Source organism: Cynoglossus semilaevis, chromosome 7 (genome assembly GCF_000523025.1).
Source record: "Cynoglossus semilaevis isolate Cse_v1.0 chromosome 7, Cse_v1.0, whole genome shotgun sequence".
Taxonomy (NCBI): domain Eukaryota; kingdom Metazoa; phylum Chordata; class Actinopteri; order Pleuronectiformes; family Cynoglossidae; genus Cynoglossus; species Cynoglossus semilaevis.
The window spans coordinates 10,951,576-10,976,142 of NC_024313.1; the positions used below are offsets into that span (position 1 = coordinate 10,951,576).

General features: G+C 41.8%; 1 protein-coding gene across 2 annotated transcripts; it reads right to left on the reverse strand.

The window, feature by feature from the left end:
• Positions 1–215: 215 nt before the first annotated feature.
• Positions 216–23,407, reverse strand: esr2a (estrogen receptor 2a). Of its 2 annotated transcripts, XM_025056607.1 has the most exons (14): positions 23,333–23,407; positions 21,178–21,310; positions 17,350–17,460; positions 15,212–15,336; positions 15,052–15,126; positions 14,174–14,372; positions 7,370–8,106; positions 6,660–6,826; positions 6,263–6,379; positions 4,834–5,142; positions 4,537–4,675; positions 3,615–3,748; positions 2,461–2,644; positions 216–2,311 (listed from the first exon to the last, which is right to left on the reverse strand). In XM_025056607.1, the coding sequence occupies exons 7-14, from the start codon at positions 7,789–7,791 to the stop codon at positions 2,047–2,049; spliced, it is 1,737 nt and encodes a 578-aa protein (XP_024912375.1). In that variant the 5' UTR covers positions 7,792–8,106; positions 14,174–14,372; positions 15,052–15,126; positions 15,212–15,336; positions 17,350–17,460; positions 21,178–21,310; positions 23,333–23,407; the 3' UTR covers positions 216–2,046.
• Positions 23,408–24,567: the final 1,160 nt, after the last annotated feature.

The window sequence follows — 24,567 nt, forward strand, 5'->3', positions numbered from 1 at the left end:
TGTCACTAACACACAACATCCATTACAACGACTTTACAGACTTTACAGAAAACATCCTGTTACCTCTTCCTCCTTTTCTAACTTTGTGAAACACTACTTCAACATCTTACTGCCTTTCTCTCACACTTTCACTCATACTTCAGCCAAACTGCACAACTCACCAACACATAACACTCACAACACAGTTGCAACATTTCATTGAACACCCTACACAGTTTGTACAATATGTTGGCTGCATTTAATGGTTTCAAACACAACATGTTCAGCAACAAATCACAACATGAAAAGACAGTTTGCTTTTAACATGTGCCAATACAACTTCATCCTCCTTTCACAGGAAACACCAATACCATCACTCTGAACTGATTGGTAACTTGTAACTTTACATAGTGAAACAAACACAAAATCTGACAACAACAGAGGATTCCACCTCCTCTGCTTATTCACATGTCATTACAGAACGATTGAAATAAAAGCAAAGCGTGCATGACATCCTTCAGAGAACACAACACTAGAACCGCTGCTACTACATAGCTCTGACTGACAGTCCAGAAGGAAACACAACAGTCAGATCTCTGACAACAACATTTGCCTTCACAGTGTTTCTGATTGTCCAAGCAACGTGTACGTGATTCACACAGATGCTACTGAAGCAACACATCACATTAGTCCTCCACCATCTCACCCACACCTCAACTGGAGCCTCACGATGCCTTCAAACAACTGCTGGTTTGGATTCTTCACTGACAACACTCCTAACTGTAGCTCCGTGACAGCACACATTAACTTTCTCCATTTATAGACAGATTTCACACAAACAATTACCTTGCAAATACACTAATCTTCAGGCCTCTCCCAACACTAACATCAGCCACAACTTCACTGTTGTTACCCTAACATCTCAGTTAGCTTCTTGCCTTTTACTTTGCTCTCCTCACTCAGAACTCCTTTGTAAACCCAAACTCCTTCACAGTATAAACACTGTTTGGGGAGTTTCCTCTTCACACCAACTGATCCTGGACACTCCAAACTGCTGCCACTGATGACAAATACTGCTTCATGACAAAATGCTACTTTTACCATCGTAACTACACTGCCCAAAACAGGACTTCAAACCACCTTCCCAGTAACAACAAATAACCCACACATTTCTAAAAAAAACATCTGCAAATGAACCTCACGTTGCATAGCTACCCATTTGAACAGTTCAGGATTCTTCACCTTGATAAAACACTTTTTACGCTAACTTCTCAAACCTTCTCTCTGCCTGACATTTGACATTAGTCACAATAACATCAATCCAATTAGCCTACACATTCGTTTGTAATTTCTAACCCAACTTCCATCACCTCTACACTGCCGCTCCAGGAAGACACACCAAACCCACAGCAGTGTCTCCTCCACCCACACCTTTCCCTCTGCAGCTCACTTCATCTCACCACCTCCATTTCCAGTCACTTCCTGTCCTACCTCATCCGTCTTAGTTACCAGTCCGCATGTAGGTTAAACTGATATCTGCCTGTCTGACACTCAGTGCGTGGCACCACAGGTCCTACACCATCTGTGAACCCACCTACAACCAGCAACTAACACCTCACTGACAGTTGACATGACCTCACTTCAACTGTTATTTTTTTTCCAGGCCACAAACTGACTTGTTGTTCCACTTTGACTTGGATTTACATTCATACCATTACTGTACACCCCTGCCTCACAGTTTTTCACTGCTTCACCCTGATTGGTTGTTGAACCATCACAAATCTCCAGCTCTAATCTCTCCATCTAATCTCTGTCCTACTTTTTACACCAGCTATCACTTCTTAATGACATAAGTTTTGTGCAAAGGATACTGTTCACCTTTTCCACCAGGTGGAGGCGTGGCACTGCCCGACAGTGAAGCTACAGTTCTGACCTCTCTACAACTTCCATCCATCCTGGGCTCCAGCTTTTACCTTGTCACAAACTAAAACAGCGTTGGTGAGTTAACATGTGCAAAGCAGGTGAAACCTTAGCAGTGTGTCAATGTTTTCTTTTTGTCTTTTTTTTTTAATGTCCATCCACTCTGGGGCTGCCAGGAGTCCATGTGTGTGAGGAGCTCTTCCCAGAGTCTGCAGACTGCGAGTACGTCTCCTTCTGGTCCGTGACACCCTGCCCATCACATGCACGGGAAGGAGGGTGAGGAGAGGGAGCAGCACGGCGGCCCAGACGGGAGCTGTGCATGATGTGAGCGTCCAGCATCTCCAGCAGCAGGTCGTACAGAGGCACCATGTTCTTCATCTTCATGCAGTGAAGGTGGTCCATGCCTTTGTTGCTGCAGACGAATCAACAGGAAAAGACGGAAGGGAAGAAAACAGTCACACCTCTAAAGACGACAGATCCAAATGACATCCATCTTCAGAATCAACCTCCCCATACTGACAGGAATTAAAACTTTATTCTTTTTCAGTCTCAGATGTTTACCTGACATGTCGGATGTGCGACAGCAGCATGAGCAGGTGAGCGAGGCGGGTGTACTGCTGACGGAACGACAGGCCGCTCTTGGCGATGGCCCACACCAGAGCGTCGGTCATGGCATCCAGGAGACGCAGCAGCCTGGAACGACTCTGTAGCTCCTCCCCTCCGTCTGAGGAGCTCAGGCACATGTCTGTCACGACATACGTGCACAAAGACAAACACGTTAATGTTTACCACGGCCCTACACACCACAACAACCACACGTTTAAATCATGTCTTTCTGCTGCAGCAATGCTGGCCCTCTGCCTCATTTTATTTAGTCTCTGACAGGCCCAGTAGGTGGCAGTAATTCAACTCTAATCACCCTGGGTTTCAGTCTCATCCAACAGTTACTGACTGTTAGAAAAACGTGACCATCAGCTCCCTGCCTGCACAAACAACTACATCTCCAAACACATACTGCATAATAAACTTTAATGTCAACAAACACAGTTTCCATATTTAATACTTTCACTTCCCTGTTGTTCACATTGTGATGTTTCTGGTTGAAAATGTAACAACAAACACAACGACAAAGACATCAGGTCACTACTGAGCTGCATCCACAAATGCACTTCAGCAGCCCCTACAGGGATAAACTTGAACCTACACGCACACTGAGTATTGCAAAAAAAACAAAAAAACCCTTCCACAAACACATACACACACATATCTCTGACATACTGATACCGTTCACCCACTCACATCACTGTTTGTTCCTCACAGCACTCTGCAGAACCAATTTCAAGGAGCAGAAAAAACCTCACCTCCTCACCGTGTTCCCATTACAGCGGCTCACTTCAGCTCTGCAGCCAGTCTCCTTGCCAACGTCGCACACCGCGACACACCAACAACAATACACACAATACACACCAACCACACACTGGACTGTGGTTTCACATACAGCAGTACATCCCCCACCCCCCAAACCCACCCATCGCACCTACAGATGTACTCCTAATCTTAATCCTAACCCCAGTCTTGCACTAATCCTAACTCCTAACTACATATAACGACTCATACTACACTCTCTCCTGAAAAAAAAAAAAAACATTTCAACACAGCACCTTGCCCCAGACACACACAGACAGACACAGACACAGACACAGGCGTGTACTCACTGGAGTTGAGCAGGATCATGGCCTTCAGACACACGTACTCCTCTCTCTGCAGCTTCAGCTCCCTCACCCTGGACGTGGCAGCTATCAGCATGTCATAGATCTCCACGAAGCCCTGGACGCAGCTCCCCTCTTCTCTGACCACACCAAGGACGACACACACACACACACATCACTTTGTTTGGTTTCATCATGTGTTCATTTTTTTTTTTTTTTTACACCAACCACTTCACCTCCTCTGCAGCACCACACCACCATTCTCAACTTCATCACCAACTCTCTCAGGAAACTACTTTTTTTTTTCCAACACTGTTTTACTGATTACACCCTATTAAAAGTGGTGCAGCCTGCAGTTCACTGAGTCTCACGTCCGTTGATAAGATCGACCACACAGGAGGTGATGTCATGCAGTCAATTAATTTCAACAGGATGACTGATCACTTCCTTTGACCTGAAGCTATAAATTACCAGTACACACACTATCTATCTATATCCTGATTGGCAATGTTTATATATATATACTGTATATATATATAAAATAAAATGCCATTCAGGACATTAATCCTTGAACATATATATATATATATATACACAAGTCCAAATTTCAAAACATTTACAAACAATACATTTCTATTTCATTTTTCACTTTTTTTTATTTTCTATGTTATTAGATCGGCACTATATATTATTATTAATATATATTTTTTATTAATACATACACAAACAAACCAATAACTTATTTATTATATAACAAAACCAAATACTTCAACCACATTCTGCTTTCACATAAACACATCCAAGTTGTGTTTTTCCACTATCAACACATTAAAGGGCCACTTCAGTGGTTTTCTTTGTCGTTTTCTTTCTCTTTAACACACTCATATCCAACAAAACCAAAGTACAGTGAAGTTCTGATGCCACTCACCTGCTGAGGCTGAGGTCAGGGGAGAAGATGAGTTTCCCAGGATGGTCCACTGACCTCCACATCAGCCCCATCATCAGCACCTCCAGCCAGCAGCACTCCAGCAGGTGCACCTGGTCCAGGAGGTTCAGATCCACAAACCCTGAGGAGGAGATGAAAAACCAAAAAAAACAAAAAACAAATTTTAATTATTTATATAATTACAACCAAACACACTTTTTTAAGGTGAACAATCCAACTCCAACCAGCGTCACTGGATGACAGAGTCCGTATTCAGCACCGTACCACAACCACACACACCTGGGATCTTCTTGGCCCAGGTGATCATGTGGACCAGCTCCTTGTCGGCCAGGTTGGTGAGTGACATCATGACGGTGGCCTCCGTCATGGGCCCGCTCATGTCCCTCATGAGGTAGATGTCGGGCGGCTCCGCCTCCATGATCCTCGCGATCAGCGCCTCCGGTGTCAGCACCGGGAGCTGCGGCTCCTTGAGCAAACTCTCCGCTGGTGCAGCTGACGCCTTTGGTCCGTTGAGTTTGCTCTGCGTGGACAGACGGGTCAGTCGCCTCGACTTAGGGGTCCGGTAGCTTCCGTGTTCCTTCCTCATACCTTGGATGAAGAACAGCGACACATTTTCACATTTTCTATTTGCGTTCTGACAGATTACAGTCTACTGTATTTCATTTGTGTTTTAATATCTGTGCAAAAAAATGACTGGACTCATCTGACATTTTCACAAACTCCTGTCAAAATAAAAGTCTTTTCACAGCTTCCTTCACATGGGAACCACAGCACAAACAAAACACAGACTTTGGAACACAAACAATACTTTTACAGTCCTTTACTTTCTTTTACTACCTTTATCACCACACATGGTTCTCAACATACAGTCCCTCTCTGCTTCCTGTACATGGCTCTGAGCACCTGTGATTCCCACCGATGTGTGCCCACATTCGTGGAATTTCTCTTGTGTTTCCTTGGAAACTTATTTTTGGAGGACTTCTCCATTTTGTACACTAGGGGGTGGCGTACGGTCAGGGCATCGCCCCAGGCAGCAGGGGTTTTCAGCAGCTTCAGTGTGTGTTCTTTTCATATACTTGAGAACTCCATGTCCCACTAATGGACTCTTGGTACCACTTCTCTCAGCTCTCCTTCGTAGAACTGCTAATGGACCGCCACCACTGAGCCAAAACCATGACACACTTTTACTATTTTTGTCAAATAACTTAAGTTTTTCAATGCACCTTGCAAACAGGAAGGCCTAATTATTTCTTTTTTTTTTTGACTTAATGACACAAATCTCACACTAACAAGGACACAGAGGCAGGGTTTATTTTAGTACAAAAAAACAAACCCCCCCCCAAAAAAAAACCATTCTCCACGAGGACAAATGAGTCACTACACACGACCATTAGACGTAATCACACCGGTCTAAAAACTCAACAAAAACAGCAGCGACAGAATCTAATGCCCTGCTGTTGAACCCGCGCATCATTAGTGTCATAGAAATGCAAGTCCAACCACAGACTACCGGAATACAAACAGGAAGTGAAGGCTACTGTGTGTGTGTGTCTGTGCAGGTGACGATCAGAAGCCACATCTCAGTCACTGTGTAACCTTTGGTCTAGTTCCTGTAACGGAACACTGAATCCTTCATCATCTACTCAAATACTAATTTTATTTATAATAATAATAATATTATTCCTTGACAGGATGAAAGGAGACTCACCACACTTGGTCATTCCAACCTCGCAGCACTTTCGAAGGCGACACGCCTGGCAGCTCTTACGGCGATTTTTGTCGATAGTGCACTGATTGGTGGCCGGACAGATGTAGTCGTTGTGTCCTAAAATAACACACACTTTATATATATATATCTATATATACACACATACATATATACACACACATATATATGTATATATATAAATATATACATATATACATATATAAATATATATACATATATACATATATACACACATATATATATGTGTATAGACCGCAGAACTCTCACTTCAGGGTCTGTTTCCTGAGAACATTCCGGCTATATATATATATATGTATATATATATATATATATATATTATGAATCATTAAAGTGTGGGAAGAATTCTAAAAGTCACCCTGGATGCTCCTCTTGAAGAAGGCCTTACATCCTTCGCAGGACCACACGCCGTAGTGATAACCCGAGGCGAAGTCGTGACACACGGCGCAGAAGTGATGATCCGTCTTCCGGTCACATGACACCACGCCCTCCTCCTTCTCCTGGGAGCGTCTCCTCGTGCTTTTGCTTTAAACATAAAGTCACAAATTAGACTTCATTAGACTGAACTTTCAGGCCTGTGAAAACAGACACTACATTGTAGACGGGCAGATAAAGCTTAGCCATCTCTGTGGGAAACATTACATTAATCAACAACAACAGTTGATCAGTTACTACTTCACACTAACAGACACTAACCACGGTCAACGCTGCATTTCCTGGTAGTTTTTTTCCCATAAATGCTTACACAACAACAGCTTTATAACAGTCTGAACAAACTAATGGTTCGCCGTGTTGCTAATGACATTTCACGTTGCCATGGTGACGAGAACTGCAAATTGCATTTGATAATGTTTCATTACATTCTTTCTGACTTTCACCTTCATTTCACCAGAAACGCTGGGAAACACAGAAACCCTGACTTTGGTCAAACACTGTTCTAATTGTTCAATACAGACTCCCTGACTTCTGCCTCACACATATTCTCAAAACAAACCACAAATCACACCCGACACATACAAACACAGTCACAACATCACAACACTGTCACCGCAACACCTGCTCTCTCACTCTCTGCTTAACACACTCTCCCGTGGCGTTAACTCCACCCACGTCCTCTGCAGGGTCGGAGCATGCTGGGGTCGACCCTGTGGGTGATGCAGCGGAACGGTTGAGCCCACGCGTCCATGTCCGGCCCAGAACACGGACGGGCTGAGGGACTGACGCCCAGAGGAGCCGTCGGCGACGCTGGGACTGGGGTAGGTGAAGATGGTGGGGCTGTAGAAGGGAAGGCTGGCGGTGAAGTCGTGGCCCAGATCTGTGTAAGGGGAGGGGATGCAGATGGGATGGCTGGGGTCCAAGGTCATCCCCGGAGAGGAGGAGGAGGAGCAGGAACTGAGGATGGGGGAGAGCATGCATCCTCTAACGCGGCTGGAGCCCACCTCCTGCAGCTGAAGGAGGGGCTGCTCCTTCTCCAGAGGGGCGGTGGTCATCGTTACAACAGGCAGCCTGGGTGTCGACGCAGCTCCTACATCATCAGCGCCAACTGTGGCCAGAGGACAACGTCGCTGTCATGATCTACGGGGACTGGGACAGATAAGACGAGGACGCTGCACTCGACGCTTCAGCTCACATGGTCAACCCACGGGCTGGTGAATAAATGTTACCCAACTGTTGGCTCACCACCGGGCCTTGACACAGTCCAACGGTCAGTGTGTGTGTGTGTGTTCACAGCTCACTCCAGGTCTGACCTCCACAAACTTCTGCACATGGATTCAATCAAAGTTTGTTTTTTTGTTTTTTTGCAGCTGAAAGACAAAAAAAACAAAACAAAAAAAAAACATAATTTAGGTTTTGTTTGACCTAAAAGTTCAAGGTTGGAGGAGATAAAGTTGAGCTGTCTCTGGTTTCAATGTTTTTTTCAATCATCACCAGAGTGAAATCTTGTTCTGAACTGCTCTAATAACGTCTCTGTATTTAAACCAGCTGTGAAAGACACCGTGATTAATACCAGACATTTTCACATGGTTCCAGGACAAAGACATTACATTTAAAAAAAAATAAAAAATTACATAATTCCTTAATTACTACTTTCTTCATTTAAAAAAGAACCTTTTCTCCAAGTAAGGCACAGCCGGCACGATGTCACTGCCTAAAAGAACAGAACGTGTTTGAGTGGAACTCATAAAAAACACGAGCTGCTGCTAAATCTAAAAAAAAAAAAAAACGGGTTTAGCACACAGGAAAATAGACTGCAACTTAAAAAAAAAAAAAAAACCTTTTTCAAACTCCAGCTTCATAAAAACATCTCAAAACAACAAAAACCAAATCACCTCTTCACACACACCAACGATTTCTTACTACACTTTGATCTTTCTGCACAACCCAAAAGACATTTCTTACAGTAATTATAACAAAATAATCTGGACCACTTGTCACATCCTGGGGCCAGATTCGGACCGTGGGACTTACTTTTGACCTCATGGGCCCAAACCTTCCTTCTGAGCTACTTTTTTTCTTAGATTGTGTATAAATCCTGCCACTCGGTTGCAGAGCGCTGTAGGTCAACAGTGAGTTCCTCTCTAACCCACAGTCTGCCACGCTAATGCCGTCGGACGCAAAGCTGCGAAAAGCAAAAATCCAGGGTTTCCTGTTGGATCAGGAAGAACTCCGCCGAAGGTGTGCCGTGTCTGAGAAGTGACAGAAGGAGGAGGGAGAGCGAGATTTATACTGTACTTTCGACCAGAAACAGCTGCTACATCAATAATTGCAACACAAACAGCCACAGCGACGTCAGGGCTTCCTTCACTTTACAACAACGTCTGATACGAAGAGTCCACTCCAGTTAATCATTCCTGGGTGGCAGCACACTCTGACTCCAGTCACTGTCGGCGCGCTTTGGCATAAAGTTCATCTCTGAAACCCCTTTCTCTGACAGTCAACAGGGAGGAGGAGGAGGAGGAGGAAAAGGGGGAGGAGTGGGGGGTCATTAATCTCAGCACATAGCTGAGAAAAGCTTTGGTAGAACGAGCCAACAAAGCCTAACAAACCAGCGGAGCTGGACGAGCTGTGCCTAAAGAGTGAAAGCAGCTCTGCAGAGAAAAGAAGGAAAATCATTATTACATTTGCCAGACTCTAATTACACTTAACGTCCCGCAAAGTGCTAACGTGAATTTTCTCCCAAATTAAATCCCGACTGACAGTTCCAGCTGTGAGAGCACAGCAGCCGACGGAGCCGTACACCTACTTCACAACACCACTGACATATGACACAGTGAGTACAACAGTTACAGGACAAAAAAAAAAAAAAGGAAAAATAAATATCACGCTGCTGATTTGCCGCCAACTCTGCAGCCGTTCTGTATTTTTGGACCCGGACTCTGGACCACCAGCCTCGTCCACTCAAAACTAATGAGGGAAATATATTTCATGTCTGTTAAAGAGGCAGGTGATGGCTCTACACACCGTGTCTCATTGCTCTTTATTTAACCAACCGCAGGTCTGCAACCCGCGGCTCCTGAGCCACATGGGGCTCCCCAGCCTCTTGACATTGGATCCATGGAAGATGACATTTAATATCTGGAACAAATTTAATCAGAGTAAGAGTGAGTACGCCTGATGTCCATTATTGAGAGATGGGGCAAAAAATTGATTTTTCTTTTTTTAATTTACAAAACAATTTGGAAAATGTTTTCGTTTCATTCCTGGACTAATGGTTCTGTCCTCATCTGTAGCAGAACTGATTCACAACAGATCAGGGTTTTTAACAAAAGACACGAGGACGAACATGATCCAATTTCACAGACGTGTTCAAGGTAACCTGAACTGGAAACATTTTTAATCGAACTAATGACCACACCTTGGCCTTCACACACACACACTCACACACACACACTCACCCGGCTAACGGATGAAACATTGATCTCAACCGTTACCACCGAGCGACCCTTTTGGTTAGCGGTGTGTGTCGGCGGCAGCAGCAGGACAGTTTCAGCCCCGTCTCTGTTTTCTTTTGCTTCGTTAATCCTTATCTGACACGCGGGCCAAAAACATGGCTGAAAATCAAAGGCAGTCCGGGCTACTCTGAGTTTGAAGTTTGATTAGCTGCAGGTTAAGTCACCATGGATGATCGATGGTGATGGAAAATTAAACACAAGTTTAAAAACCAAACAAAAACAAAAAAAAAAAAACACTTATTTTTCCCCCACTCTCTTTGAATAAATCCAAAAACAAATGAGTCATTTGAGGTGAACGGACAAAAGAGTATCTGCTCCACCCACTCAGGACGGCTGCTCCTGCAGGAGTCTCACTCACCACAATACATCTGTGTGTGTGTGTGTGTGTGTTCTTTTAATAGAGATTTAAACAAGGTTTAGTTCAGGGACATGGCAGCAGGTGGGAAATTCTATTCAGGGCCGATTCAGTCTGTTCTCAACCAATAGGTTCTGTCCCTCAGGGAAAGACCTGAGGATGGCTTCAGGTAACCATGGCAACAACTCCACACTGAGAGACAGAGAGACAGACAGTGTGTGTGTGTGAGAGAGAGAGAGAGAAAGTCTAACTCAGCATCTGTGTCTGTCTGTCCTGGCTGTACACCAGGCACCGAGCTGTGAGGCTGTACACCTCCAGCCATGTCACCACCAAACTTCACCGGAGTCTGTAGTAACGACATTAAAAATGTCACCACCAAACTTCACCGGAGTCTATATCTCTGTGACTACACGTCCCTGCGGAAACACTCCAGAAAGAAAAGGAAAACATTTGGCTCTTCCATTTTAAGCCTAAAGATTCATCTACTGCCACCTACTGTACAATGTCCACATTTAGATTACAATTACCATTCAAAATAAACCCAGAAAAAATAATTTAAAAATATGTCTAAGAAACATGGAAACAGAGAAACTACAGGTAGAGGGCAGTGTTGCTACAGACAAACACACTTTTTCCAGTTGTTTAATTTTTTTTATCCAAATACGTGATTTTAGGACAATGAAGTATTTCTTGAAAAGAAGGGTAGATCTTTCTGCCCAACAACACTGTGCCGAGTTGCGAGTCGGCAAACGTTACAATGCCTTCCTCGTGTATTATTTTCACACAAGAACATCGTCCTCACATCCTGATCGTTTATAAACAGAGCTAAATCAAGACCCGTCTGAAGTGACCGTTCCCGGCCTTTAGCCAGAAGTGCATGCCTGCAACACAAAAGCTCAAGGCCACGATGCTTTTCCCATCCCCACGTCTCAGCGCCTCCCTAAAAAACTGGGCGGAAACGGATGTGAAGAGAACGCTTCGCAGAAAGAAACCCCAGCTTGTTACACGGAGTGAGGGAGTACGAGTCGTGATGTCGCCGCAGGTCAAAGGCGAGAATGTGAAGCATTTCACCGGATTGTTGAAGCCCATCAACAAAGAAAAAAATCAAGAAGAAGTTGTTGGGGAAAAAAATGAACAAAATAAAAACTTTGACCCGCGGGCCACAATGAGTCCTAAGATCTGACGGTGAGGGCGGTGAGGGAGGAGGGGTCAAGAGCAGAGACATGAAGTGTTCGTATGAAATAAGACAAACTACATGTAAAAGTCATGCTTTTAGACTTTCTACGCCACCAATTGGGCAAATGCAGGCACTGCAGGAAAAAGGCAGAAGTATAGTGATACGAATCAATAACATAATTCAGACTAGTGTGGCGGGCCGGAATCAAACGCCCAAACAGAGCCGTAGTTTGCCTGTGCCTGTTCTCGCTGAGACAGAGAAAAGAACGGAGTAAATTAACAAAATGCTCTCATTCAACAGGAGGGATGAGGAATGACTTGGAAACGCAGTTTATTCTGCAAGAGGGAAAATTATCACATCGGTCTGAGGGGAATATTCACTGGACACAACATGAACAGGGAGCTGATAAATCTTCATCCCAGTCTGGACCTCAGTTCCCTCACAGAAAAATTAGGAAGAAAAAAAACAACCCTTTCACACTGTTCTCCACTTCTCCGGACCACCCAGAGCAAAGACCTCTCCATTTAATTAAGAACCTCATAGGAATTACAGACACAGCAGTAACTAATGTCGTCCAACTGAATGTGGCTCAAACTCGGAGCACGTTTCAGCAGCGTTCACGTTCTCTGACCAGTGAACTGCTGCCTTCTGGACAAAAACAAAAAAATCAAGGTAATCAGGAAACTCTAACACAATCAACGGGTGAGAAATTAAGCTAAACTCTGCAGGAAAATGAAAACAAAAAAATTTAGTTTCAATCTTCAGATACACAGAAACATGATCAAAAAACAAAACTTAAAAAATAAATATTACAATACAGTCACTCAAAGTGACAAACAGCCAAAAATAGTTGCACACTAATTTAGTTACTCATAATTGCTACACTCAGTAATTATTTTTATTTATTTATTTTTTTGTTTTTAAACGTGGAGCTGAGAGAACAGGACGGAGCTCAGTGCTGCTCCAGGTTCTGTTTATGGACAACAGAGCAACAGTGAATTATTCTGTTAATTCACTGTCATCAACCAGTCACTTCATGCTCACACTGCACAAAACTATCGGCAAAAATATGAACGGGTGGATCTGAAATCTATACATAATAAATAAAAAAATTAGTTTAAACGACAACATCAGTCACAAACTAAAATATATTAAAAAAATACTCACGAAAAAACTCACATCAAGTCACCAGTCAAATTTCATAAATCGACTGCTGCAGTTCTATATAAAAATTAAAGTTTTTTCTTCCAAACCTACTGGTTTCCATACAGTAAAAAAACAACCGTTCACACTCTCATTCACACTCAATCTAGAGTGAATAAATGACCCCAATGCTACATGTTTTTCAACAGTGTCAGGAAACAGAACCTGGACTGTTTTACTGTACGACTTCAATAACTTCACCGAGAAAATAAGTCCTTTTTTTTCCATGTAAAAAAACAAAACAAAACTAATTTCTTCGCTTCACCGTCATAATCATCACAAAGTGATGAAGAAATTATTCAAAGCTACATTTGTTTTCCCTTCATTTGTATATTTTGTAAACACAATTTATATCAGAGCTAATATTATGTCTGTAATGAAGTGGTTTGACAAACTATCGCAGTCCTTTTTTTCTTTTTTCTTTTTTTAAATTGATGAAACAACTAAAACTGTTCCGTTCACAGAGAGGTTACTAATATGTTACACAGTAATCCAGCCTTTTTAATCCAGGAGATTTTTCTATTCTGATGAACTGTTGAAAACTGAACACCAACCAACGACAAATATTTTCAAGAATCCACAAAAATCCCTAACAGCTGTGGTTTGAAACCCGGGGATTTATAAAAATGTAAACGGCCGTGAGTTAAAACACTCCACACAGTGACAGTGTGTGTGTGTGTGTAACAGGCAGCTGCATGTTTACCCAGTGATAAGTGCTTTTTGAAGTGGACTAATGTGCACATCACAGCATGTTTCAACTTAAACGCCTGCTGCACAAACACACACACACACACACACAAAACAAACATACATACACTCTACAGCCGACCATCTGACGTCACTTCACCAGGGTAAAATTATTAGAATTTTTTTTTTTTTCCAATCCTAGTTGCTGTTTTGCCTCTTCCTAATCTCACCAGGATTACATAGCTTTGGGATTTTTTTTTTTTTTTTTTGGAATCACTTCAGAGAAAACACGCATCTAATCTGATAGCTTTGGGATCAGGCCTCCTGCTCCTCCACCTCCTCCTCCACCACCTCCTCCTCCTCCTCTTCCACTTGTTGCTGACAGCCTGGACTCATTCTGCCCCGGGACACTTTTTCCTTCCTGCGCCCCCTGCACGTCGCCTTCAGCTGTGACACTAACACGACTGTTGTGTGAGTAAACATGGGGACTGTCCTACCAGCAGGAGCTGCAGTCAAAGTTGTTGGCGATCTGTGGAGTTCCTCCTCCTCCTCCTCCTCCCCCCCCCCCTCAACAGCAGCAGCAGCAGCGGCGGGAGCAGAGGGCACGAGAAGCTCCGGCATCGACCAACTTCTGCGACTGATTGCGTGGATTTGAAGACTCGACCGTTTCTTTTCAGCGCAGAGACGAACCGGCAGCTGCGTTTAGGGAAATGATGTCAAGTGAGACGTACGGCGATGTGAACAGGGATCCTTCAAAATAAAAGCACGCAAAACACCTGACAACTTTTGTTCTGATGTTTTCATCCGAATCATTGGAGGAAAAAAAAGTTATGAGCATTAGTTATTTGAAAGCTTCATTAATATTTCTACCATTTCATGAATTTTTTTAACTTTGCCTTTTTACAAAAATTTTAAAAAATGTGATCAAACTAGGTTTTAAAAAACTTTTTTTTTAAATATAATATAATAATAAATATGTGATAATAGCTGTTCCTTAAAAATAATTACTTGTTTTAAGGTGAAGCTAAAACCATTAACTTTTTTTTTGATGAATAATGTATGATTTACATTTACATAAAACATAACTTAACAAAGGTAGGCCCCCTACAGGACAGTGAGAGCACTTACTCCATCAGTGTTTACAGTTGGGAGCTGAACTTTCAAGTGACAAATGACAAGAAATGTAAAATTAAACACGATAATGATTGAATTTTTCCCCCCACTGTTTGTAATTAACTTTAACTGCCCTTTCATGCATATATTACTCTGTTAAATGACGGTCAATCACTGAGTGTAACTTTAACTGCCCTTTCATGCATATATTACTCTGTTAAATGACGGTCAATCACTGAGTGGCCTGTAACGGAAGTCTGACCTCGTTAGCAGAGAGACTCCTGGGAGGAAACTGTTGATGACTTTACATCCGAGGCTACGAGCCGTTGGTGACGAACTGTGGACGAAAACAAAACAAAACAATCTTGTTGTTGATGTGTTTTCATTTTGAACCCAGTAACATCGTTTTCTTCTCCACGTACCTTAACTCTCTCGAGACTTTCCCCTCTCGATAGCCAAGTCCTATTGGACGTGTTTACCAAATTAGCAAACAGATCATGTGAGGGGCAGTAGTGCAATACAAATGATGTACAGCTGCTGGTCAAACCTAAAGGAGAAGAAGAAGGACATGAGTGATGTAGGAAATACACATTTTTTTTAAATTAAAATTAACCTAAATCAAGTAGCAGCAGCCACCAGAGGGCAGTGTCATAGTCCCAGTTCGTCCTAGTCTTACTTTAGTCTCCTACTAAACCATTGATTTTTGTAAACTTACTGTTAAGAAACACATACACAGAAGAACTAATAACAAACATTATTATATGATTGTGACACACAACATAAATTTATTTATTTATTTGACATCAAACTCCTCCAAGATAAAACCCACACTCAGGGTTATTCTGGATCTTATCAGCAGTAACCTCAAAGACTCAAGGATTTCACTGTCACACCACAGATTTCATGACTGTCATTCAATGACCAAAGTACTAATACACAGACAAGACTCGCAAAAAATAATAACATCAACAAGAATGAAGCTAAAACAATAAACTAAAAAAAAGTAGAAAAAAAGCGACGTACAAAATATGTAAAACAAATTGATATAATGGCTTTAGGAAAATCTGGTGTTAATGTTTTAAACTTTAACACCTGCAGAGGTGGCGTCTGCACGGTCAGTAATTAAAGCAGGTCAAATTCTCACTAATTCACACTGAATTTCACCCGGAGACAGAAAAACTTCCCTAGTTCCAATTTCCCTTTTTCTGCAGCCTCTCTAAAAATTCACGGGGACTTGGAAGTACGTTTTTGCCCTTGCAATTTTCTTGGATAAAGACGACAGGGGAGACGCAGGGACGAAAAAGCTTTTCCCAGTTGTGGGCCACCTTCACACCTGCCGAGATAATCATTCACAACAACGTCGCGCTCGCTTCTCACCTCTCTAAATCCAATTTACGTGATTATGTTCGGTGGCTGTGCCGTCTATTCCTGCTCCAGAGGCTCATTTGAGGTGCGTGGGTAATGGACTACAGTCTTTACGTTCTGACCAAACCTAGGGCATAAGTGCACCCAGGACTGGAAAGGTTCAAATTGTGCCCACAGATGTGACAGGCTTCTCACATCTTTCTCTGTCATTTCAGAACCTCAAGCAGCAATTTGGCCCCAAAATTGAGCTTTTAACCTTCAGTCATCAGGACGGAACATAACTAATGAGAATCTGCTAGTCATTTCAACCTCACTTCTTCTCAGTTCCGTACCTACAGTGTCTTATTTTACTCAAACGATGGCAGGATATTGTAGAACAGGATGTGCTTTCGTTGGAAAGTCACAGACTTAAAGGCAGAGTACGGCTGATTCACTAATCAATGTTCAGTTTTTAGTTATTTTTGCCATTTGACAGGAAGTGTAGTACATGTTTTCATCAGGAAGGGTTCGACCTTCCCTCTGTATTTTTTTTTTATTTTATTTCCGTGCAAAGTACAAATATTATCAGTGTAAAAAAAAACAACCCAGTAGGTGGCACTCATGGGCTTCTTGTAGATGTAGAGCTTCTTTTGAAGCAAAACAACAAACTTGGTGGTTGGAGCTCAAACACAATTAGAATAAAATTTATAAAACAATTTTGGTCACAAACAACTACAGGAGCAAAGTTTTAAATTTGTGACTTTTTTTAAGCAGTTAAGTGGTTTAATTAACCAGACCAGCTGTCGGTGGTCATGTGACACAGCTACATCCTAGTCCGTTCATCAAACCCTGAATAAAAGGCAATGAAATCTAAATGTATACTGTGTTTTTTTTTTGTGGAGAAAATATTTAGCTTCATTTCCCTAAAAGTTTTCATCCTGCAGTAAGAAAAACCTCATCAAAAACTGAGAAGAGTGGTTTTAATTTGTGCCTCTTGGTCGTTTTTTATCACCGAGAGAAAACCACTGCGGGTTTGTTCTCACTGTCCACAGACAGATAAATAATTAACAGTAAAAACAGCCAAGGAAAACAACACCATCCTTCATTCCTGCACATGTTTTAAGCAAATACGTGTTTGTGAAATGGGGACAAAGGCCTGTGGGGTCGCAGGGATCGTAAATTTCCCGTGAGAGGTGAAGGTGGAGGAGAGACTCACCGTTACTGCCACGGAGGTTCAAGGAAAGGAGGAGATATCAGAGCAGCATGAATCATTTTAACTGGGTCTCTCGGAGTCAGACTTCAAAGTAGACCTTGTGGAAGAAGTTCCCTGAAAACAACCAATAAAAGGAATTCACAATCACACAATAAAAGAAGTAAACCATTGGACTGGACCACTTACATGCATTTGTCAAATGAAATGAACCAGCCCCGGATTTCTCTGCCCTCAACTTACCTTATATAAGAAAATAAATTGAGAGTTTTGATCAAATCATCACAAAAGTATATGTAATTACATATAATAAACTTTTACTTTCAATTTACCAGCTAAATTTAAAACCTGTGCCTGTTAAGGTGAAACAGCTCTGACATAATCACAGGAATTGAAGAAAAACAATATAGAGATATTGAACAGCACTGACTGTTTTTTTCCCCTCTGTGTTACAGCCATCTGCAGCCACCTAGTGGAAGAGCATGTAATTGCTATGCCCGTCATTGCCACTAAGACAAATTATTTGAAGTACAAAGAAAACAATTTAGTCAAATTGCATCATTTTCCGTGGCACACATGACAGACGATGTGTGGTTAGAAATCCAGCCCACATTTTAAACACAAGGCCTGTGGGTGGTATGTTATTTTTAGAGAAAAATCTACAGTATGTCGTTTAGAAAACACATTTTTGTAGTGAGGTCATCCTGCCACCAGGGTTTAAACTCAACCACTTCTGCCATCACTTGGTCCTGAATTAGAACTGGCCACTGGTTAAAAATGCATATAATACACATACGCAATTTAATGTTTTTTTGACAGTGCATCATTTTTTTCTGAAAACACATTTTTAAGAAAGTGTTTTTGCGGAAACAGCTGGCACAGAGAAAGGAGAAGTCCTGTGTGCCCTGGGAGAGATGGATCCATCAGTAAGAGGAACAGAAGGTCGTATGTTCCCATCCAAACTCTTCACCCCAACAGGCCGCCCTCTACTTCACCACTCATCACATCCGCTCACGGACCAACCTGTTTACCACATCTACGTGTTCTACGCACGACAGACGTGCAAAAGCACAAACAAACCTGCCAAATTATAGCACGACAATGGCGCTACCAGTGGACAGATTGTGACCTGCAGCGTGCATTAAAAATATGTTTAAAAAAAACTGCACCAGAAGCAAATTCGCTAGTCTCGTATTTTAGGGCCAGGCAGCGGGCATCAAAACGAGGAATCAAAACTGCCCTGACCTCCGAGCTGGCAGGGTCTTGTCAAGGTCAAGGGTTCACGGTGACCTCTGAAGGGCCTGGCACAGGACAGGTCAGGCATCACGTGCTGGCAGCTTTGTAGAAGTGAGAGTGGGAAGTTGCTGCCGTTTACTGTGGCAACCTGGCACATGAGGTAACACAGGGGTCACTGAGGGCAGCTGATTTCACACATCGACCGCACTGGGAATTCCACTTTTTTTTAATCATTCCTGGTCTGAGAAATGAGGCCTGACGCTGGTTAGAGCTGGAGTTAATGGTTTTGACAGAAAAGTTTTTCACGTCTGCTGTATTTAAAAGAAAACAACTTAAACACAGGAACTGTTTTCATACAATATATACACACAAACATGTTTTTTTTGTGCATATTCTTTGCTTTAGCAAGCAAACTTTAGGTACAATACCGCCATCCACTGGGCTGGATGGTCTACATCAGTGTTAGGTAAATGGATCATTTTACCAACACATAAGTTTGTCTGTAAATTTAAAAAAAAATACATACTTTTCTTGCCACATAAATCCATACTCATCATTAGATCATTTGTAAAGAAGAAGATTTTGTTTGTTCTCTTATTCTGAACAGGCCTTGTGGTTAGTATTTTGTGGGCACAGAATGTTCAAGAGCCAATCATAGAGAGAAAGAACACGGTCTTCATTCCTCTCTCCATCCAGAGAGGCCACATCTGTCCATACCCTCCATCCCATCTCCAGGACTGTAATAAGAATTTCTCATTAAGTGGCCGACCTTAAAATCATGACATTAAACCAACAACGGCAGTTTCTACTGATGTCAGAATGATATTTTTTTTCCTCCAGCATCAAATACAATGATTTTGTTTAAAAGCCATTTAATGGTTTTACTGGAGTCTCATCCTGCAAATGAGTCACACGCCCTTCACAAAATGGAGATGAGGAGGAGGAGAAGTGTGAGAGACTTGGGATTGTGAGATTGTGATAAATTTTTTTTTATCTTCCTTCATGATTTGTTGCCTGCTGGACAGACTAAAAGCCCGCGGGCCGCGCTTTGATTTACGACGGCATGACCGTAAGAGACGGGTCACCGGGCTGAAGCTGAAGCACAGACACTACAGTAAGTTTTATGATAGACTATCAAACTCATTAAATTCATTCTGTCCAGACTGTGTTCAGAGCGGAGCCATCGGTTGAGTTCAATGAAACAACAAAAAAAAATCAGGAGACAACGTGAGACGCGTCCCGGGTTTGAACTCCGTCAGGATGTTTTCCTGCTGTTCCAGAACGCCGACAGTCTGGGGTCATCGCTGTTCCACGTTTATTTCAGTTTCAAATTTGGTCTCAATAATAATTTTAAAAAAACCCCAAGACATATAATACGATTTAAAGACATTCTCCTTCACTTTAAACACGATTTTATTAAATTATTGAAACTATAAATAATTACCAATAAACAGACTGACAGTGGTTGCCTGTGGCAATATAGGCAACGTCCATTGAGGGGGCGCCAAAATCACACAGACATCAGAAATAATATATATTTTAATATATGTCCTCTGGTCTTTTGTCTTGTTTGACTGCTAATTTTTAAATTTGTTTTTAATGTTTTTATTTTTGCATAGTGCACCACATTGTTCAGGGCCAGCACTGCAACTAACTTTTAGCAATCTTATGGCTAACATTTAGGTTTTTTCCCTTCTTTTTCCTTATTTTAAAATAATAAAAAATAATAATATAAAAATAATAATATGTAGAACTCACTTCCTCTAAATATGGAGAAGTAACTCATTGCAATGAAGCTTAACGTTTGTTTATCTGGCCAGGATTATTATATATAAAACGTGGGCGCACAGTGCCCTCTGGTGGTCACTGAACAAATAAACCAATGTTACACAGGCATTCTTTAGTTAGTACAATGATTCTGCTGTAAAATATAAATGTCCACACAAAGATGCACAAAACATCAATTAGTAATTACTTAATTATTTTTGGTTAATTGTTTTTTCTACTTTGTGGCTCACTTTTGATTTTACACACATTTTTTCAGGTTTTCATATCAGGTTTGGGTTGAGTTTCATTCAGTTTTTCCTCTTTATTTTATTTTTTTAATGTTTACTTTGTTTTAACAATAAATAACCCTTGTTGTTAGCTATTTCAGGCATTTCTTTTAGTGTTAACCTTTAATATTTATAACAATCTGTGATTAAATGTTTGCTCACCTTTCCTGTATATTTTAAGAAACACTGTGAACGGCACCGCTGTAGCCCAAAACACACTAAATGATAATTACAACTGACAGAACCTGTTAAACCAGCCAATAAAGTCTCACTGAAAACACACGTGCAGACGTTGATACAGATGGAGGAGTTCAGTGGAGTGTGAAAGCACTAATGAGATCCCTGACAATATAATTAACTCCAGAGGCTAAAGGAAAAGGACAGCTCTCTGTCAACACACTCCTACTCCTCCTCCTCCTTCTCCTCCAGTTGCTCCCTGCTCAAATCTTCATCCTTAATCACAATTTTTTTTGCCCCAAAACCCAAAGTATTCAAAGCACACGGAGTTATTCTCAACAACATTAAGCAAAAAAAAAAAGTTTACCTTTGAATGAAACATCTGGGTCGCAGCCCTCAGATGGGGCCACGCGGCAGCCAACCGCAGTTATGCCTTGCTCCTCGCGGTGCATCTATTCGGTCACGAAGGAGGGCTCGAGTCCTGGCCAAGGAAAGGTGACCTTTAAGAGACGAAGATTGAAATTACATTTAAATGCACACTCCTCAAATTCGTTCAGTTTATATTCGCTTCGCTGTGAATAGTTAAACAATAACGAGCCTTAAAAAGGGGACGGGACCTAAAGCCCTCCTCAGTACGACGACAACGCTTGAAACAAACACTTTGTATCCGACTGAGACTTAATCCACAGCAGCGCAGGTGAACTGTTAACTAACGAAATTTAGACAGCAGCGCAGGTGAACTGTTAACTAACAAAATGTATTTAAGTTAAACGACAAACTCTCGCACATCAGACCAGCTGTTTACAAACTCAGTTTTACCCAGAAAGCCTCTCTGGGTCTCCAAATATCTCCATGTGTGCTTCCTCCACCTGTTTGCTGATGATCTACCGCTGCTCCTGGTTAACAGTTAACCTCCTTTCACGCTTGATTTCACGGTTGGCGCTAATTCCTAGAAAGCAGTTCACCCAAGAGGTCAGAGAGTCGTGTGACGCCGGAGATGCCTCTCGGCCGCAGCAGAGACATCACCGTCTCATTGTCACACACTCACTGCAGCTACTGATTTATGACAGACAAGCAACCCCCCCGACCCCCTCCCCAAAAAACCGATGCCTTTGTCACCCAGTATAAAGGCCAGGAATCCTCAACGCTCCATTAATTAGGCAGTTTGTTGTAATGATTAAACCCCCTTTAGACGTGCACACTGTGCGACGTGACACATTAAAACAAACAATGTTACCCCCCTCCCCTCGCCCCCTGCAACCTCAAACAATTGAAGAATACCTTTGTGCACAAGAAACAACTGCAGAAAAGGGGAATCAAAATGACTTATACTTAAAACTTTACACTCAACCTTAGTTGCTATTTTATGTACAAAAATATCACGTCACTAACAACAAACGTTTAAACAATGATTCCATTAAAAATAACGCAATGATAACATGATGATAACGCAAGCACATATAATAAATAACATACGTTTTCAAGGTTAAGTCCATATTTGCATAAATGACATCCTACATAAATAAATAGCCATAAACCCATGACCATGATTTAAGATAAAATAAATAAAAACATAAGATGCTGCAGAGAACAGGGAGAGATGGAAATCAATGACTCACTGTGGACACCCCTGAAAAAAAAGGGACAAAGCCGAAAGAAAAAGAAGAAGAAATAAAAACATAAATAAAGAAAATAAATAGCAACATTATCTGAAGGTCAGCTTAAAGGAAGCTTCAAAACTTACCAAGATCACACCAGATGTAAATAGAAAGTGCCAAAGAACAGAGATTAAAATGGCAGCAAATATATAGCAACATTAGGCTAATAAAAGGCTAAAAACAAAAAAAAAGTTGTAAGAATATAACACAAATTACTAAAGCTAAAGCCTGGTGGTCTAACCAGGTACCACCAGGTGTCCCCCAAACACATGCTTCCCTTTCAGGTTTGTCATCGCCAGTATAACTCCCTCAGTGGACTCTGATTTCTTTTAAAAAAAAGAGTTGAAAGGTGGACTTGATATCATCAAGATGTCACCAGATGCTGTTCAAAGTGTGGACGTTCGATACATTGATTAGTGTCTCTTGAAGGTGTAGTTCACCTGAAGGTGAGGGGGTGGAGCGTAGGCACAACCGTGTGGAAAACAGTTGGCTTCACAGAACAGACACCTGCTGGATCTGTTTGAAGACGATACATTGTTTCATTAGGCAGTTGGTTCCCGTCGGAGGGCTGTCACAAAAGGGCGGGAAGAAAGAGACGAGTACCGGCACAAGACGCCGTTCGGTCTGAAACGATCGATGTGTGTTTAATCGTCTCTAGGTCGGTGGTTCTGTGTTGTCATTCATCCCCCTTCGCCCCACTCAGATATGACCCGAACACGACAGGAACTTTAACTTTCTTCATCACATCAAAAGACAAACCGTAAAGCTGTAGTAGCCACAGTCTGACGCTGGGGGTCAGTAAAAGCTCGTGTCGATAAAGCACACGCCGAGTCAAACAAATAATGTAATATAATATTGACTTACACTCTCATCGGTACCATAGTTGTCTGTCGACACTGTTGTCAATCTGCACGACACGTTATCTTAACATAGCGCCACCTACAAAAAAAAAACAAAACAAAAAAATAAAAAACACACACAAAGTGGCGTAAAATGAAGCATATTGAAACTTGCACACGTTTAAACACCAGTGCCAAATATCTTGTTGCTAAGCCTCTAATATACTGTAGATGTTAGCTGTAATTTTTCTTAACTATCTTTTTTTTTTTTAACATTCCATAAATGTCAGTTACTGGACTCGTAGCATTTAATAAAGTACAAGTCCCAGCAGCAGAGCTGCAGTTACAGGAAACAGAAACCATCGTGACATCATCACATTTACTGTAATATTAGTGAATTACTGTATCCTCGCTCGTGCACAGCTTTAACTCCGTTCAGTTAATCCACATAAAACATCTCTTGCAATAATTTACAATTTAATTAAAAAAATAAAAATAAAAACAACTGGATTCTCTTTAACATTTAACCACAGAAAATACAACCAGGTGATTGTAGTGTAGATTTACGTGCCTGTGTTCCGCCCATGTTCAGGTGATTGTAGTGTAGATTTACGTGCTTGTGTTCTGCCCATGTTTTGCTGGACATTTCGTGAGATGATGATGATGATCACAGGTTGACACTCAGTCTCAGTCACTGGCTGTGATGCAACACGGAGGATACCGGCAGCTGTTGGGACCACTGGCTGTGATGCAACACGGAGGATACCAGCAGCTGTTTGGACAAAAGAAGAAGAAGTGAGTGTTGAGTGTAAACAGGATTTAAATTAAATTAATAAAATAATCCAATCAGTGGAGAAGCCTTGAAACAGTTATTAAAGCAACTGACAAAGTCTACATGCCAGTGTGTCCCTGGGAGAGAGACTGAAAGTGAATAACAGAAAAACCTGAACGTTACGGATGGGATGGTGGCGTAAAGACGAGAAGATGAAAAGAACACCAAGTGCTGAGTGTTTAGGTTAACGTTAACTCTACCCCCGCAGAATCGCCTGTTAGGACGTGAGGTAACAAACTGGCAACTGTATGTTGACCGTTTGCCAGTAACAACAGAGTTTTCAGCCAGAACCGTTGGCAGTCACTGTGTTGTGTTTTATTTCTCTATCTCAGTCCAGTTGAGATTTACATTTATTTAATTCAATTTCCCTAAAATAGGACAGAAACACCATTGATTGGTGGAGATCTGTTTTCTCTGCTTTAGGCTTT